Source organism: Papio anubis, chromosome 3 (assembly GCF_008728515.1).
Source record: "Papio anubis isolate 15944 chromosome 3, Panubis1.0, whole genome shotgun sequence".
Lineage (NCBI taxonomy): Eukaryota > Metazoa > Chordata > Mammalia > Primates > Cercopithecidae > Papio > Papio anubis.
This window is the reverse complement of record NC_044978.1, coordinates 169,073,531-169,089,778: the sequence shown is the minus strand read 5'-3', so window position 1 is coordinate 169,089,778 and position 16,248 is coordinate 169,073,531. Positions and strand designations below refer to the sequence as shown.

The 16,248-nt window shown below is 45.9% G+C and overlaps 1 protein-coding gene across 1 annotated transcript; it reads left to right on the top strand.

The window, feature by feature from the left end:
- The first annotated feature begins 2,947 nt into the window (after positions 1-2,947).
- MED28 (mediator complex subunit 28) lies at positions 2,948-13,061 on the top strand. The gene is made up of 4 exons (XM_003898525.5): positions 2,948-3,136; positions 8,827-8,893; positions 10,513-10,625; positions 12,537-13,061. Exons 1-4 carry the CDS (start codon positions 2,978-2,980, stop codon positions 12,732-12,734), a joined length of 537 nt encoding a protein of 178 aa, XP_003898574.2. The 5' UTR covers positions 2,948-2,977; the 3' UTR covers positions 12,735-13,061.
- The last annotated feature ends 3,187 nt before the right edge of the window (positions 13,062-16,248 follow it).

Here is a 16,248-nt window from a genome sequence, read left to right as displayed (position 1 = left end):
AGGCTTATGAAGGAAACTGAAAACAGATTTATTCTGAGTGATACAGAGCCTCAGTCGGGCTTTGATAGAAGGCTTTCTGTCAAGGCTTTTTATGGATAAAGGAACAATGGAACTCTTGTGTTTACTAGTATGTGGGATACAAAAAGCATAGCACAGGCCCTGGTTTCATGTGGCTTACCTAATCTGGTTGAGATGAATTTTTTTTTTTTTTTTTGAAGATAGTCTCATTCTGTCACCCAGGCTGGAGTGCAGTAGCGTGATCTCAACTGACTGCAACCTCTGCCTCCCGGGTTCAAGCGATTCTCATGCCTCAGCCTCCCAGGTAGCTGGGACTACAGGTGCACACCACCACATCCAGCTAGTTTCTGCATTTTTAGTAGAGATGGGTTTTGCCATGTTGCCCAGGCTGGTCTCGAACTCCTGGCCTCAAGTGATCCACCTGTATAGGCCTCCCAAAGTGCTGGGATTACAGATGTGAGCCGCCACTGTGCCTGACTGAGATGAAATTTAATAGTTGTCACTGAACGTGCACCTAGCTGCCAAGAACTTCATGAACCCTGTCTCTCCTAAAAATACAAAAACTAGCTGGGCGTGGTGGCATGTGTCTGTAGTCCCAGCTACTTGGGAGGCTGAGGCAGGAGAAATCACTTGAACCAGGAGGCAGAGGTTATAGTGAGCCAAGATTGCACCACTGCCCTCCAACACCAGCCTGGGTGATAGGGCATGATTCCCTCTCAAAACAAAAAAAAGTTACATTCAAATCACAGTAACCTTCTATTCCCAACCAGTTGGTTGTTAAACAAATCATGGTTTATTTGACCCAAGTCTCACCACCACTGTCTCAGCTGCCCTGGTACAAGTCACCATCCTCTCTGCATGCCTAGATAACTCTCACTGGTCTCCCTGCCTTCTCCACTTGTTCTCCTGTTATCTGTATGACTAGAAAGATTATTTTAAAACATAAATCAGGCCAGGCCCAATGGCTCATGCCTGTAATCTCAGAATTTTGGGAGGCCAAAGTGGGAGGATCACTTGAGGCCAGGAGCTCAAGATTAGCCTGGACAACATAGTGAGACCTTATCTCTAAAAATTAAAAAAAGGGAGTTACATCGTGTCACTCCTTAGCAACTCAGTCTACACGAGGCACTGTATTAAACCTCTACATACATTATCTTGTTCTTGGTAATTTTTCTAAAACAGTGTTCCCTCATCTTATAAATGAAGTGATGGGTTTTCAGCAAAATCCAAAAAATGTTAGTGCTTTTTTGTGCAGTACCCCAGGGGGACTGCAAGAGAAATACCACTGACCATGCTCTCAGGAAATTTACATTGAGGTTAGGTAAACTGGATATTAATGAGACTTGAAAGGCTGGGCACAGTGGCTCACTCCTGTAATTCCAGCACTTTGGGAGGCCAAGGTGGGTGGATTTCTTGAGCCCAGGACTTCGAGACCAGCCTGGTCAACATGGCAAGACCCCATCTCTACAAAAAATTAGCCAGGTGTGGTGGTGCAGGCCTGTAGTACCAGCTACTTGGGAGGCTGGCTGGGAGAATTGCTGGAGCCTGGGACGCGGAAGTTACAGTGAGCTGTAATTGTGAAACTGCACTGCAGCCTGGGTGACAGAGTAAGACACTGTCTAAAAAAAAAAAGAAATATATATATATATATATATATATATATAGACTTGCTAAAAAGTAAAATGCCATTATTTTTACTAATTTGTTCCTTATTTTAAAAAATAGAGTATTAGTTTTAATAAAGATTATTTCTGTTAATATGTAATGAATTTATTTTTTAATGAATTAATTTTTAAAAGTCTCAGTTTTAACTTATCAGATAAATATTAGCAGACTTAACTCACATAAACAAAAACTTTGGGATCCTCAATAATTTTTAGGAGTGTAAAGGGGTCTTGAGACCAAAACTGTCTGAAAACTGCTGGACTTGTTTCCTCCCGGCAGTCTCTTCTGGTTCTTTCAGTCATCACATATTTATTATGTCTATCTATGAGAGGCACCATTCTAGATTCTGGGGATACACGTGAATAAGACGGGCAGGCTCTGATGTATGTATAGAACTTATTTTCTAGTTGGCATGTGTATGATAGAGAAGGAGGAGGGGGGTAGGTGATTTAGTCACTTTGGGAGGCCGCGGCGGGAGAATCACTTGAGCTCAGGAGTTGGAGACCAACCTGGATAACATGGTAAAACCCCTGACTCAACTAAAAAAAAAAAAAAAAAGCCTGGCGCGACGGCACGCACCTGTGGTCCTAGCTACTTGGGTGGCTGAAGTGGGGGGACTGCTTGAGCCCGGGAGGTCGAGCCCTGATCATGACACTGCACTCCGGCCTGGGCAACAGAGTGAGACCCTGAGAAAAAAGAAAGAAAAAAAAAGATTAGCACAGTGACTTTCTCTTTGATGTAACCATAAACATCTAAAGAGAACAGTGCCGGCCACATTGGGAACCTCAACAAAGTTGTTTCCATTATCCATCACCAGCCAGAATTCAGGAAGAACTTTGCCTGTCTTGTTTCCGCTATAATCAATGACTCAACAAATGTTCGTGGAGAGAGTGGGTGACCCTCTCCTTTTACCAACGGTAAACAGCCCGCGGAAAGAAAAAGTGACTTAGCCAAAGTCCAGGCATTTGGGGCAGAGTCGGGACTAGCATGGTAGTATCTCGACTCTCGCGGGAGGACTCGCTCCACTGTAGTTATTCATTCCCCTTTCCATACAACCAGGTCTAATCCAGCCACAGTCTTCAATTCTTAAGCTAAGAAAAAAGGAAAATACATGTAAACTCTGTTTTGCGATAGACAAGAAGACAGAAGAATCAAAAATCCTCCCTCCGAAGGCGCAACAGAATCCTTCCACAGCGCGGTCCTGTCACGTGACCACGCATCGCACACCAGACACCTGACCTTCTGAGGCGGCTTCCGCGCAGGCGCAGTGGACCTCTCGTGCGCCATTCCAGACATGGCGGCTCCGTTAGGGGGCATGTTTTCTGGGCAGCCACCCGGGCCCCCTCAGGCCCCACCGGGCCTTCCGGGCCAAGCTTCGCTTCTTCAGGCAGCTCCAGGCGCTCCTAGACCTTCCAACAGTACTTTGGTGGACGAGTTGGAGTCATCTTTCGAGGTAATATAAGACATGGGCGTCTTTGTCCCCAGCCTTTCCTTTTTTCTGAAACGTGAACTGCGCGTACGCGTATCTACTCCAGGGATCCGAGCAACTAATTTACAGATAGGGAAACTGAGGCTTAAAGAACGTAAGTCATTGCTTTAGGCTTCCCCGTGGCCCGTATTCAATTCAGGTCTGCTGGCGGGGGCGCGTAAACTCGAGATTTCTGGAAATGTGGACCCGAAGTTTGCCTAAACCCCAAACTTGGAACCCTTCCAGATTCCCAGCCGGCTGCTGCTATCCCAACCGGTCGTCGGTCTCATCCCTGAGCACCGTTTCTTGCATCCCTGCATGTTCATTAAGCCTTTTCGGAGCTCAAAGTTTCACTACTGTGTCCTGTATCCTTTCCGCTGGGTTTCACCCTTAAACGATCCTAAAGAGAGTCTTATGAGGGGAAATTGACTTCCTTAAATTAGCAGCCGCAGCTTGGTACTAGGGGCCGAGGAAAGAGGAATGGTGGAGGTTAGGGAGGGAGGGAGCCACAGATGACCCAATCTCAGTTCTGCCCAAGGAGTTTACCTTGTAGCGAGAAAGGTGAACTGTGTATTGAGGGAAGATAGAGAGGTGAAAATAAGTGCTCTGGTGATTCCCAGTGGTCTTTAAAATGGAAGATGAGCTATTCCTGTCTAGTAATAAAGTAATATAACTTCAAATTGGAGTTAACTTTTCCACATTTAAATCCCAGTTTTGTCCAGCGCGGTGGCTCACGCCTGTAATCCCAGCAGTTTGGGAGGCCGAGGCGGGCTTATCACGAGGTCAGGAGTTCGAGACCAGCCTGACAAACATGGTGAAACCCCGACTCTACTAAAAACACAAAAATTAGCCAGGCATGGTGGCATGCGCCTGTGATCCCAGATACGAAAGAGAGTGAGGCAGGAGAATCGCTTGAACTCGGGAGGCGGAGGTTGCAGTGAGCCGAGATCACGCCATTGCACTCCAGCCTGGGTGACAGAGCTAGACTCCGTCTCAAAAAAATAAAATAAAATTAAATAAAAATCCCAATTTTGTGACTTTTAATATTGTATCTAATAGCACAGTGGTACATTTATAATTATAAATATATAATTTGTAAGCGATTATATTATTCAGACTGCATGGACAAAATGCTTTTACCACACGGATGTACAAAGATTTAGAAATAAATGATTTGAGATGGAGTCTCACTCTCTCCCTCAGGCTGGAGTGCGGTGGCAGAGTTTCGGCTCACTGCAACCTCTGCCTCCCGGGTTCAAGCGATTCTCCTGCCTCAGCCTTCTGAGTTGCTGGGATTACAGGCGCCCGCCACACGCCCGGCTAATTTTTTTTATTTTTGGTAGAGACGGGTTTTCACCATCTTAGCCAGGCTGGCCTTGAACTCCTGATCTCATGATCCACCCTCCTCTGCCTCCCGAAGTGCTGGGATTACAGGCATGAGCCACCGTGCCTAGCCAGAAATAAATGATTTAAAGGACTGAGACCGTTTAGGAGGAGGGAGAGGAGGAGGAGGAGACGCCTTTGAGGTGATGGTAAGTGGTAAAGGAAGGGACTGGTGAGTTTTAGAGCAGCATCTAGCATTGTTCTTGAGGGGAGCTGGCTCTCTGTCCTGGGCACTTGTTGAAAGACTGGCCCTGTACAAATCTTAGCCAAAGTTGACTCCCAGCACGCTGCTGCTTAAAAACTTATAGTAGCTGCTTGTTGCTCTTGAGATAAGATCAAGATGTTTAGTGTGGTCTCCCAGGCTTTGCATGTTGAGTTCTTTCCTTCAGACTCATTTTCTTTTTTCTTTTTTTTTTTTTCGAGACGGAGTCTCGCTCTGTTGCCCAGGCTGGAGTGCAGTGGCTGGATCTCAGCTCACTGCAAGCTCCGCCTGCCGGGTTCATGGCATTTTCCTGCCTCAGCCTCCCAAGTAGCTGGGACTACAGGCGCCTGCCACCTTGCCCGGCTCATTTTTTGTATTTTTAGTAGAGACGGGGTTTCACCGTTTTAGCCAGGATGGTCTCGATCTCCTGACCTCGTGATCCGCCCGTTTTGGCCTCCCAAAGTGCTGGGATTACAGGCTTGAGTCACCGCGCCCGGCCGAGACTCATTTTCTTACTCCAGCCACACAAGACTTTCCCATGTGTACCATTTGTTTTCTTTTTGGGCTTCCAGGCCCCTCCTCAGCTCATTGCGTCACTTCCTTAGTGGACCCTTCTCTGGCCTTTTTAATACTTACCATTAAACCAGGCTGCATGAAGTCAGAGACTACCTGTTTTGTACCCCCACCCCTCACATTGTGTATCCTGTAGGGCTAATACAGTGGTAGTAGATAGCAAGTGCTAGATGAACATTTGTCAGACATTGAAGGAGCCTGTAGTGTAGTTGCCTGTGCACAGAACTCCTTGCCTGATTCACATATGTGTCTGTAGGTGCCCTTGAGAGAGAACTCTCTCTGGGACTTGATTATCCATATGGAGAATACAGAGAAAACCAGTCCCTACCTTCAGGAAGCTTGTGATAAACGGCAGGCAGTTGCCTTGCTGTAGGATCGATCACTGCTCTGATAGAAGAAATCTAGGGTACTGTGGGAGCACATATAGATGTGTACATCAAGGAAGGCTTCCCAGAGAGCATGAAAGCCAAAGAAGCATTTTGATTTAGCCAGGCGAAGGAGAGTGGGAGAGGTGCGAGCTGGATCCTCTCTCTGCTGCTGGGTGATCACGATCGGTCTAGTCTTGTCTCAAGATTCAATTCAAAGGCCACATTTTCTTTGGAACTTTTCCTGTTTCCTCCCTTGTGTTCTGTGTGGACCTCAATTTTCACAGCCTCCAGTGGCACATGGCAGCGCCTGCTTACCTGCTTCTCATTCCTATTGGGGTGCCACCCCTTGAGGTTTCTGTCTGCTCATTCTAGCTGCTCAGTACATGCTCTTTGATGGAAGGAATTTATTGAGCTCATGCACTCTTGATTTTGGAGGGAACGTTGGAGACCATCTAGTTCCATTTCCTCCATTCATGGATAGAGAAACTGAGGCTCAGTGAGGACAAGTTACTTGCTCAAAGCCAGCTATTGGGTTTGTGGAAATGAGGACTGGCACTTACTTTCCAGGCAAAGGCTCTGTTTTAGCCATGCTTTTAAAAAGCTATTCTCTTTCTAGGTAGATGCAGTGGCTTACGCCTGTAATCCCAGCACTTTGGGAGGCCAAGGTGACTGATCACTTGAGGTCAGGAGTTCGAGACCATCCTGGGCAACATGGCGAAACCCCATCTCTAACTAAAAATACAAAAATTAGTGGTCTGTGGTGGCATACGCCTTAATCCCAGCTACTTGGGAGGCTGAGGCAGGAGAATCACTGAAACCCGGGAGGCAGAGGTTGCAGTGAGCCAAGATCGTGCCACTGCACTCTAGCCTGGGCAACAGAGCGAGACTCCGCCTCAAAAAAAAAAAAAAAAAAAAGCTGTTCTCTTCTTAATACAGCTGTCCAACTGTCTATAAAGGCCTGTGTATCTGTTTTTTTCTTTTTTTTTCTTTGAGACAGAGGCTCACTCTGTCACCCAGGCCAGAGTGCAGTGGCACGATCTTGGGTCACTGCAGCCTCCACTTCCTGGGCTCAAGTGGTCCTCTTGCTTCAGCCTTCCAAGTGGCTGGGACTGCAGATGCGCACCACTACGCCTGGCTAATTTTTGTTTTCGTAGAGAGTTTCACCACATTGCCCATGCTGGTCTTGAACTCCTGGGCTGAAGCCATCCACCCATCTTGGCCTCCAAAAGTGTTGGGATTACAGGCGTGAGCCACCACGTCTGACCCCAAATTTTTTTCTTAAGCAGGTGGAGGGCAGTAAAATTCTTGAGATCAGATTTCCTGCCACTCTATCTGGTAGGCCTCCTGGCTCTGGGGAGCTGGCCCAGCTTTTTTGGCCAGTTTGTGACTGGTTGGCCTCTTGATGTGACATTTTCCAGTAGCCATAGGTCTCACAAAGGAGGTACATCCTACCCACATCCCAAACCCAACAGGAGTCAACTTTCTTTTTTTTTTTTTTTTTTTTTGAGACGGAGTCTCTCTCTGTTGCCCAGGCTGGAGTGCAGTGATCTTGGCTCACTGCAGACTCTGCCTCCCAGGTTCTCGCCATTCTCCTGCTTCAGCCTTCCGAGTAGCTGGGATTACAGGTGCCCGCCACCACACCTGGCTAATTTTTTGTATTTTTAGTAGATACAGGGTTTCACTGTGTTAGCCAGGATGGTCTCGGTCTCCTGACCTTGTGATCCTCCCGCCTCAGCCTCCCAAAGTGCTGGGATTATAGGCGTGAGCCGCCACGCCCAGCCCCCCCCTTTTTTTTTTTTTTTTTAAGACAGATTCTCACCCTGTCACCCAGGCTGGAGTGCAGTGGTGCGATCTTGGCTCACTGCAACCTGCGCCTCCCAGGTTCAAGCGATTCTCCTGCCTCAGCCTCCCGAGTAGGTGGGACTACAGGCACGTGCCACCATGCCCAGCTAATTTTTTGTATTTTTATTAGAGAAGGGGTTTCACCATGTTAGCTAGGATAGTCTTGATCTCCTGACCTCGTGATCCGCCCATATCGGCCTTCCAAAGTGTTGAGATTACAGGCGTGAGCCACCGTGCCCGGCCAGGAGTCAACTTTCAAAGTAATCCCGAGAATGGGCAATCTGTGTTGCTGATTTACTTTCTCTGTAAATCAAGCGCGAGAGCTGCAGGCAGGCAGAAGTTTTGCTTCTCAAAGGGCCTTCACGTGTAGATAATGTTCTAAATTTGAGCTCAGATCTGTCTGCCTCACACCAAGTGTAGTTTGCTGATTGCTGACAGAGCTCTGCTTTCCTGTATTTGAGGCTTCCTTTCTAACTCCTGCTCTTCCAGCTGCCATGCTGTTCTCTTTCTGTGCCTCCTCAATCTCCCTGCCCACTTCCTGCAGTGGGCCTGCTTTGGTACATTTCTTTAGAGTTGCTTGTGCGCAGAACCCCTTGGCTGATTCACATTTGCATCTGTATAGGTGCCCTTTAGAGATAACTCTCTCTGGGACTTGATTATCCATGTGACACCAACCTTGTCCTTTTAGGCCGTCCAGTCAGTCAGTAATATGTGTTATTAAACATTTCCCTTGTGCCAAGGCAGTGTTCCAGGCACTAGGAGGACAATGGTGAACAAGACAGACAAAATTCCCACCTACTAGTAGGGGACAGATAATAATGGATGAAAATAATGGATATGATGTCACTTAATTATGTGAAAAACTATAAAACTGTGCTTGGGTGTGGAGCGTGAGCAGGAGGGGCACAGTTTAGAAAGGGTAGACTGGCTAGTCTCTCTGAGGGGGAGAAGATTGGCCTGAGTCCTGAATGGGTGGTGATGTGACTTGTGTAAGCACCAGCAAGAGGCCACAGTGGGGCTGGAAGAGTGTCTGGGCCTGGTGTGGAATAAGATACGGGGAAGGGGCATGTGGTAGGACAGAGACCAAATGTGGTGGCAGCTCATTTGCCTGGCGCTTCTTCCATGGGCCTAATTAATTGGTAAACTGAGTTTACCAAATGTTTCCATTGGCATGATGTCTTGCCATCTCGTGCAAACAGATGCTGCCACTTTATCACATGACTTCAGGAGAAGTTATTTCTTCCTCTGGAGTAAAATTTTTGATATGTGAATGACATTTTTTTCTTTCCTACGTTTTTATGACACAGGCTTGCTTTGCGTCTCTGGTGAGCCAGGACTATGTCAATGGCACTGATCAGGAAGAAATTCGAACTGGTAAGCATTCCCTCTGTGTATACAATGTTCTTGGCTTCAGCAAGATTTCCTAGTTGCTAATTTTATACTTCATGTGTTTCAGTCCTGCTTTTATCCTAAGAGAATATTTCAGGGACTGAAATGTGTGCACATAATCTCTATGAGCTGCTGACTCTTGGTTCAGTTTATTAATTGACATCTTATATCACCCATAATGAATCATTTATAATGAACTTTTCATACTGGTACTAGGTAAAGAAGAAGACCAATGGTGCGTACTGCTTTTTTAAAAAAATTTATTATTTTTGGAATAGGCCTTACAGAGAAAAGTCCCCTATGCTTCTTTTTATTCCCCGAGTTCTGTCCCTAAAGGTAACCAGAGCTTCTGATTTCTTCGTACTATATTTTACATGTTTCTTTTTCTTTTTTTTTTTTCTGAGATGGAGTTTCACTTTTGTTGCCCAGGCTGGAGTGCTTATTGCAACCACCACCTCACGGGTTCAGGCAGTTCTCCTGTCTCAGCCTCCCAGGTAGCTGGGACTACAGGCATGCACCACCATACTCAGCTAATTTTGTATTTTTAGTAGAGACGGGGTTCTCACCATGTTGGCCAGGCTGGTCTCGAACTCCTGACCTCTGGTGATCCACCCACCTCAGCCTCCCAAAGTGTTGGGATTACAGGCGTGAGCCACTGCGCCCAGCCTTATATGTGCCATTTTAACTGGAAATTATGATGCTAATTGCTGGATCTCTGCATTGTCTTTCTCTCTCTCTTTTTTTTTTTTTTTTTGGAGACAGAGGTCTTGCTCTCTCACGCTTTTAAGGAATGCAGTGGCATGATCTCTGCTCACTGCAACCTCTGCCTCCTGGGCTGAAGCAGTCCTCCCATTTCAGCCCCCTAGTAGCTGGGACCACAGTGTGAGCTACCACATTTGTTTTTTTATTTTTTTTGTGGAGATGGGATCTTGCTGTATTGCCCAGGCTGGTCTCAAACTCCTAGGCTCAAGCAGTCTTCCTGCCTCAGCCTCCCAAAGTGTTGGGATTACAGGATGAGCCACCACGCTCAGCCTCTGCGTTGTCTTTTTTTTTGAGACTCGCTCTGTCACCAGTCTGGAGTGCAGTGGCATGATCTCGGTTCACTGCAACCTCAGACTCCCTGGTTCAAGGGATTCTACTGCCTCAGCCTCTTGAGTTGCTGGAATTACAGGCATGTGCCACCACGCCCAGCTAATTTTTGTATTTTTAGTAGAGATGGGGTTTCACCATGTTGGCCAGGATGGTCTCGATCTCCTGACCTCATGATCTGCCCGCCTTGGCCTTCTAGAGTGCTGGGATTACAGGCTTGAGCCACCATGCCCAGCTGCATTGTCTTTTTAATGATCTCATGGCTTTTATACTGTATTAAGGTCTCTCTCTTTTTTTTTTTTAACCTGAGAAAAGCACAAATTATCTGCTCTTTAATGTTGGTTAACACATGAGAAGTTGGGGGTTATTACTACTGCTGTGGCCAAGATTAAAATCCCTGAGTTGTCTATGAGAAAGCTCTGTTTTTACCTTCTGATTATTCATTTATGAGGGAGATACATGAGTCTGTTGTTTTTCTTATTTTAATAATTTTGGTCCTTTTTTTTTTTTTTAAGGTGTTGATCAGTGTATCCAGAAGTTTCTGGATATTGCAAGACAGACAGAGTGTTTTTTCTTACAAAAAAGATTGCAGTTATCTGTCCAGAAACCAGAGCAAGTTATCAAAGAGGTATGGACTCAGTTTTCACCTTAGCTCTATAGGAATAACTAAGTGGTGCCAGGAATCCTTTTATGCTTTAAATGAGATGTACCCGTTTCCCGTGAGTTTCATTCAGGCTTTATAGGTCAGTGTGAAACGTGGCTAGTCATCCATGTTTGGGACAACCTTAACAAGAAGTAGAGCCAAGGAGTGGGGTCCAAAAGCAGAGTGTCAGACAGAACAGCTCTGATGTGACTTGTGTCATACATTAGCCTTCAGGAAAGATTTTTCTTAAAAGATTCTGCCATGTGAAAAAAGGATAAAAAGCCATAACATATATAGGCTTGTTTTGACAAAAACTGAGATCTGTGTCCCCAGTTGCCTTAGCCAGTGCCTTGCACACAGGAATCCAAGAAATCAGAAAGTAGTGTTCGACCCAGGCTCCTGGAAACTCAGGATTTCATTGATCGCAGTTGTTCTAAGCTAGGACATTTGGAAATGTGTTGGGGTTGCCACGATGACTTGGGAAGCTTTAATGGCATTGAATGGGTTGGGCTAGGATCTGCTCCATGCCATGTGGAAGAGTGAAGAATCGTCCTGCCCAAAAAGCCAGCGATGCCCTCAGTGAGAAACACTGAATTGAGATTACTGGTTGGGGGCAATTTTTGAAGTAACTAGTCCCAATTAATCAAAAAGTCTCTTTTCTTTCATGATACCAGCTGTTGGGGATAGATATTCTTACAGTTCATCATGTCAGATCATTTCCTGATGTGAATACTTGAATAACAATGCAGATATGTCCAAGACTGGGTCTTTAGTAAAGGATGTAATGCTGTTGTTCATAAAAAGCTCTTGAAAATGTAATTTTAACAGTTCATAATCTGAAGTGATAGAATAGTGGTGTGGAGTTTTTTGTAAACAGTTGTTAACAAATGTTTCAGATTTTCAGTGTTTTAGGTTCTCAGCAGTAACCTTTGGAAAGAGGTACTGGGTGGCTGGGGACCAGGATGGGATAGAGTCTGCGTATTAGTCTGTTTTCACACTGCTGGTAAAGACATATCTGAGACTGGGCAATTCACAAAAGAAGAAGGTTTAATGGACTTACAGTTCCACGTGGCTGGGGAGGCCTCACAATCATGGCAGAAGGTGAAAGACACATCTCACGTGGCAGTAGATAAGAACTTGTGCAGGGAAACTCCTATTTTTAAAACCATCAGATCTCGTGAGATTTATTCACTACCAGGAGAACAGCATGGATGGGAAAGACCTGCCTCCATGATTCAGTTACCTCCCACCAGGTTCCTCCCACAACACTTGGGAACTGTAGGAGTTACAATTCAAGATGAGATTGAGTGGGGACGTAGCCAAACCATATCAATCTGATTTCTTTTTGGCTGCCCTTTTCAATTTTGTAACTTGCATATTACTTTCTATAAGAAAAATAAACATAGGCCGGGCATGGTAGCTCACGCCTGTAATCCCAGCACTTTAGCACTTTGGGAGGCTGAGGCAGGTGGATTACTTGAGGTCAGGAGTTCGAGATTAGCTTGGCCAACATGGCAAAACCCCATCTCTACTAAAAATACAAAATTTAGCCGGGTGTGGTGGCGTGTGCCTATGATCCCAGCTACTCAGGAGGTTGAGGCAGGAGAATCACTTGAACCCGGGAGGTGGAGTCTGCAGTGAGCCGAGATTGCACCACTGCACTCTAACCTGGGTGACAGAGCAAGACTTCGTCTCAAAAAAAAAAAAGAAAACCCATATAAACTTATGTCAGAATCTATCATTTGGGTTAATTAAATAATGGAGCCAAGCAGAGTAGTGGGCTTAATATGGTTTAATGGATTCTCTTTGTTTTGAATTGTTAGCCTTTTAACCAACCAGAACCGTGTGTGTTTTTCTTGAGTTTGCTCTGACTTACTCCATCGCTTTCATCGGCAGGATGTGTCGGAGCTAAGGAATGAATTACAGCGGAAAGACGCACTAGTCCAGAAGCACTTGACAAAGCTGAGGCATTGGCAGCAGGTGCTGGAGGAAATCAATGTGCAGCACAAAAAGCCCGCCGACATCCCTCAGGGCTCCTTGGCCTACCTGGAGCAGGCGTCTGCCAACATCCCTGCACCTCTGAAGCCAACGTGAGCAAAGGGCAGAGGCATTCGGCCTATGAGTGGGCTGGTGCGTGAGGTTGGCCACATATCCCTTCCTGGGGACTTGACATTTTGGAAGAACTCTTTGCCAGATAATGAGTTCATTTTAGTTTTATGCTTGCATTGAAAATTTTTCCACTATTTTTATAAGCTGTTAATTTCTTGAGTACTTTATAACATATCTGTAGCTTGGATAAACCAATTTTTTGGTTTTTTTTTTTGTCTTTAGCAAAGTTTAGACTGAGTGTGATGATACAGATTCTTTTCTATGGTGGCTTTGTTTTTAAATTTTTGTATGACTTTTCATCTTTGTATGTGTGTTTCCTGTAGTTTGATCTGAAGGAGAAGAGTATAGTAGCCTGAGAATCAGGAGATGGGGATTTTGGTTGTAGGTCTTAACGATAATTACCCCTCAGTGGTGTGTAGAAAAGTATGTAAATTTGCTCTGTTTTAAGACCTTGAACTACCTCAAGAAGAGGAATCTAATACGATATTTGTAATGTTTCCAGAGCTCTCAATGAGGATATTTTTGTAAATAGGTGGGAAGAGGATGGAATTTTCCTGGGTTAGTGTAGTAATCTTACACTAGGATCCTTAGGTTGATGCTGACTTCTATTTGGGGTATGTTTATATTTTACGTGGTGTTTGTTTACTTTTTTTTTGACAGAGAAGGGTATAGTGGGAGCAGTGATACGCTAACATTCATTACATTCTGCAGTAATGAATCTGTTTAATGGGGCAGACACTGTTTTCAGTAGCATGACAGTGGGGGCATAGGTGAGCTATGAGGTGCTAAAGCTTGCTCTGATTGTCTCTTTCTGTTTTGAGTTTTGTTTGCGTGTTTCATGTTTGTTTTACGTTTTGGGAGGGGAAACATTTTCCATTAAGGAAGGTTGTTGCCAGTGGATTTGACTCCAAGGGACTAGAGTGACTAGAAAGGAGTGGAGGAGTATTATGTCTTGGAAGAGACTCCCGCTCTGATTGTCCAGGGATGGGTTCTGGCCTGGCTTGTTGCTTGATCTAAGGTCCGTCCATAGGCTTCAGGCTTTCGACTTTCAAACAAACATCTGTGCCACACATATTCTGTAAATGATCCTATTCAGTCTTCTAGAAGGCTTATAACAGAATCAATATTGTTGTTCCCATTTTCACAGATGGATAAAAAAGTCTGTAAAATAGGGATAAGACTAGGACCTATCCTCCAGGATTATTTTTGCAGATTAAAGGAGATGTTGAGGCCGGGTACGGTGGCTCACGCCTGTAATCCCTGCACTTTGGGAGGCTGAGGCAGGAGAATCTCTCGAACCCGGGAGGCAGAGGTTGTGGTGAGCTGAGATTGTGCCATTGCACTCCAGCCTGGGCTACAAGAGTGAAACTCCATCTCAAAAAAGAAAAAGGAGATGTTGAATGGGAAGTCAGTAGCAAGGGTGCTAGAATGTAGCAAGTATTCTTCAGGTGTTAGTGATTTCTGTTCCGGGAAGAGGAGGGTTATGGAGGAAGAGTATGGGATTTAGGAGGGTTAAGTGATTTGCCCAAAGTCAAGAGGTTAGTCTTTAACCCTTGACAGAAGGAGGATTTGAAGTGAGTTTTCACACCTCTCTTCCCTGGTCAGTGTGTTGATAACAGCCCACCCACCTGTGGTTCCAGGGTGTTCTTAAGACGCCAAGGTTGTCTTGGGTGTGGTAGCTCTTTGAAAGGTAGAAAGTTCCACCAGGAGGGCCTTTTTTCTTGAATACTACTTAGCTTCCAGCTTCCTTGTCAGGCTCCAAGATGCAGATTGCCTGTGGGCTGTCACTCTCCACAGATAAACCTACCTACATCTTCAGGACAGCCTTTTTTTTTGAGACAGAGTCTTGCTTTGTCACCCAAGCTGTAGTGCAGTGGCACAACGGGGTGCCACAGGCAAGTGCTGGGGAAAGGCCAACCCAGCCATCAGGTAGCCTGTGTGTTCTGCAAACAGCAGCACTGCCTCCTGCAGGACATTCCTGCCGCCCGACATCAAAGCTGGTGGGTGACCTTTTCAGCCGTTTGACATTCCCCCCAGAAGAACGGCTGCCTCCCAGAGGTTTAAGCAGTTCTCCTGCCTCCCAAGTAGATGGGCTAATTTTTTTTTTTTTGAGACGGGGGTCTCACTCTGTCCAGGCTGGAGTGCAGTGGTGCGATCGCAGCTCACTGCAACCTCGGCCTCCCGGGTGCAAGCAGTTCTCCCACCTCAGCCTCCCAAGTAGCCGTCAGGCATGCACCACCCCACCCAGATAATTTTGTATTTTTAATAGAGATGGGGTTTCACCATGTTGGCCAGGATGGTCTCGATCTGACATCGTGATCCACTCGCCTCTGCCTCCCAAAGGGCTGGGATTACAAGCGTGAGCTACTGTGCCTGGCCTTAATTTTTGTATTTTTAATGGAGACGGGGTTTTGCCACATTGGCCAGGCTGGTCTTGAACTCCTGACCTCAAGTGCTCTGCCCGCCTCGGCCTCCCAAAGTGTTGGGATTACAGGCGTGAGCCACCGCGCCCAGCCCATCTTCATATTCTTTACTTAAACTTAATTCTTTTTCATTCATCTTCCCTTCTTTCCTCTTTTCTCCTCTACCCAAATGTCTTAACTGTTGACATTACCAAGTGTTTGGTTGTGGGCCTCTAGAGGTTGTGAAGGAGTGCTGCTCAGTCCTCCCTTCAAGAAAGCAGCTTCAAGGAGTTCAGTTACAAAAGCTCCTGGCATTGGGGATCTGCCGCCATGTTCCTGCCCAGGCCATGCTGGTCCTGGCTGTCACCAAGCACAGTGGAGGTCCAGGTGCTAGGCCATTTCTGCTCGACACAGGACTCCTCTAATAAGCAGTCTGAGGCCGGGCGCAGGAGGCTGAGGCAGGAGAATGGCTTGAACCCAGGAGGTGGATGTTGCAGTGAGCTGAGATCGAGCCACTGCACTCCAGTCTGGGTGACAGAGCAAGACTCTGTGTCAAAAAAATAAAAATGAAAAAAAAATACTGAGCAGTCGGCTTGGGCGCTTCCATCAGCCTGGCCACAACATCTTCGGAGCTGTCCTGCCTTCTTTTGCCCCAGTGTTCCTTGGCCCACCTGTCAGACCTACATCATAGGCTCTTCCTGTCTTCGATTTCCTCTCCCCTTTCTCTAAATAGGTGTTTCTCCTGAGAAAGAGAGAAAAAAACACCTGTCCCTGACATTCAGAAGCTGACAACACTGTTGGGTCATGTCATTCTCCTGTAGGACATAAACAGTCTCTGAATACCAACTCTAAAGTTGCTCTCAGGCCATGATAAAATAAACCACTTCATAATTTTGTCTAAGCACATACAAAGAAAATTCAGGGTCAGTTTACCACTCACAAAATACCAAACATCCTTCTCCTGGTTAAAATGAGTGACAGTTGCTATATATGTATGTATATATATGCAATTATACCTTTATTCCTACGCTAGTCCACCTTCCTATAAATAAGATGTATTGAGATGCTCAATCCTACAGTCGCCCCCACTCTGACAG

Bases quoted from the DNA above. Each gene is read 5' to 3' on its own strand.
- MED28 (XM_003898525.5), top strand. From the start codon at position 2,978: ATGGCGGCTCCGTTAGGGGGCATGTTTTCTGGGCAGCCACCCGGGCCC. The intron at 8,894-10,512 runs GTAAGCATTCCC...TTTTTTTTTAAG, and splicing joins TCAGGAAGAAATTCGAACTG to GTGTTGATCAGTGTATCCAG. The intron at 10,626-12,536 runs GTATGGACTCAG...TTTCATCGGCAG, and splicing joins CAGAGCAAGTTATCAAAGAG to GATGTGTCGGAGCTAAGGAA.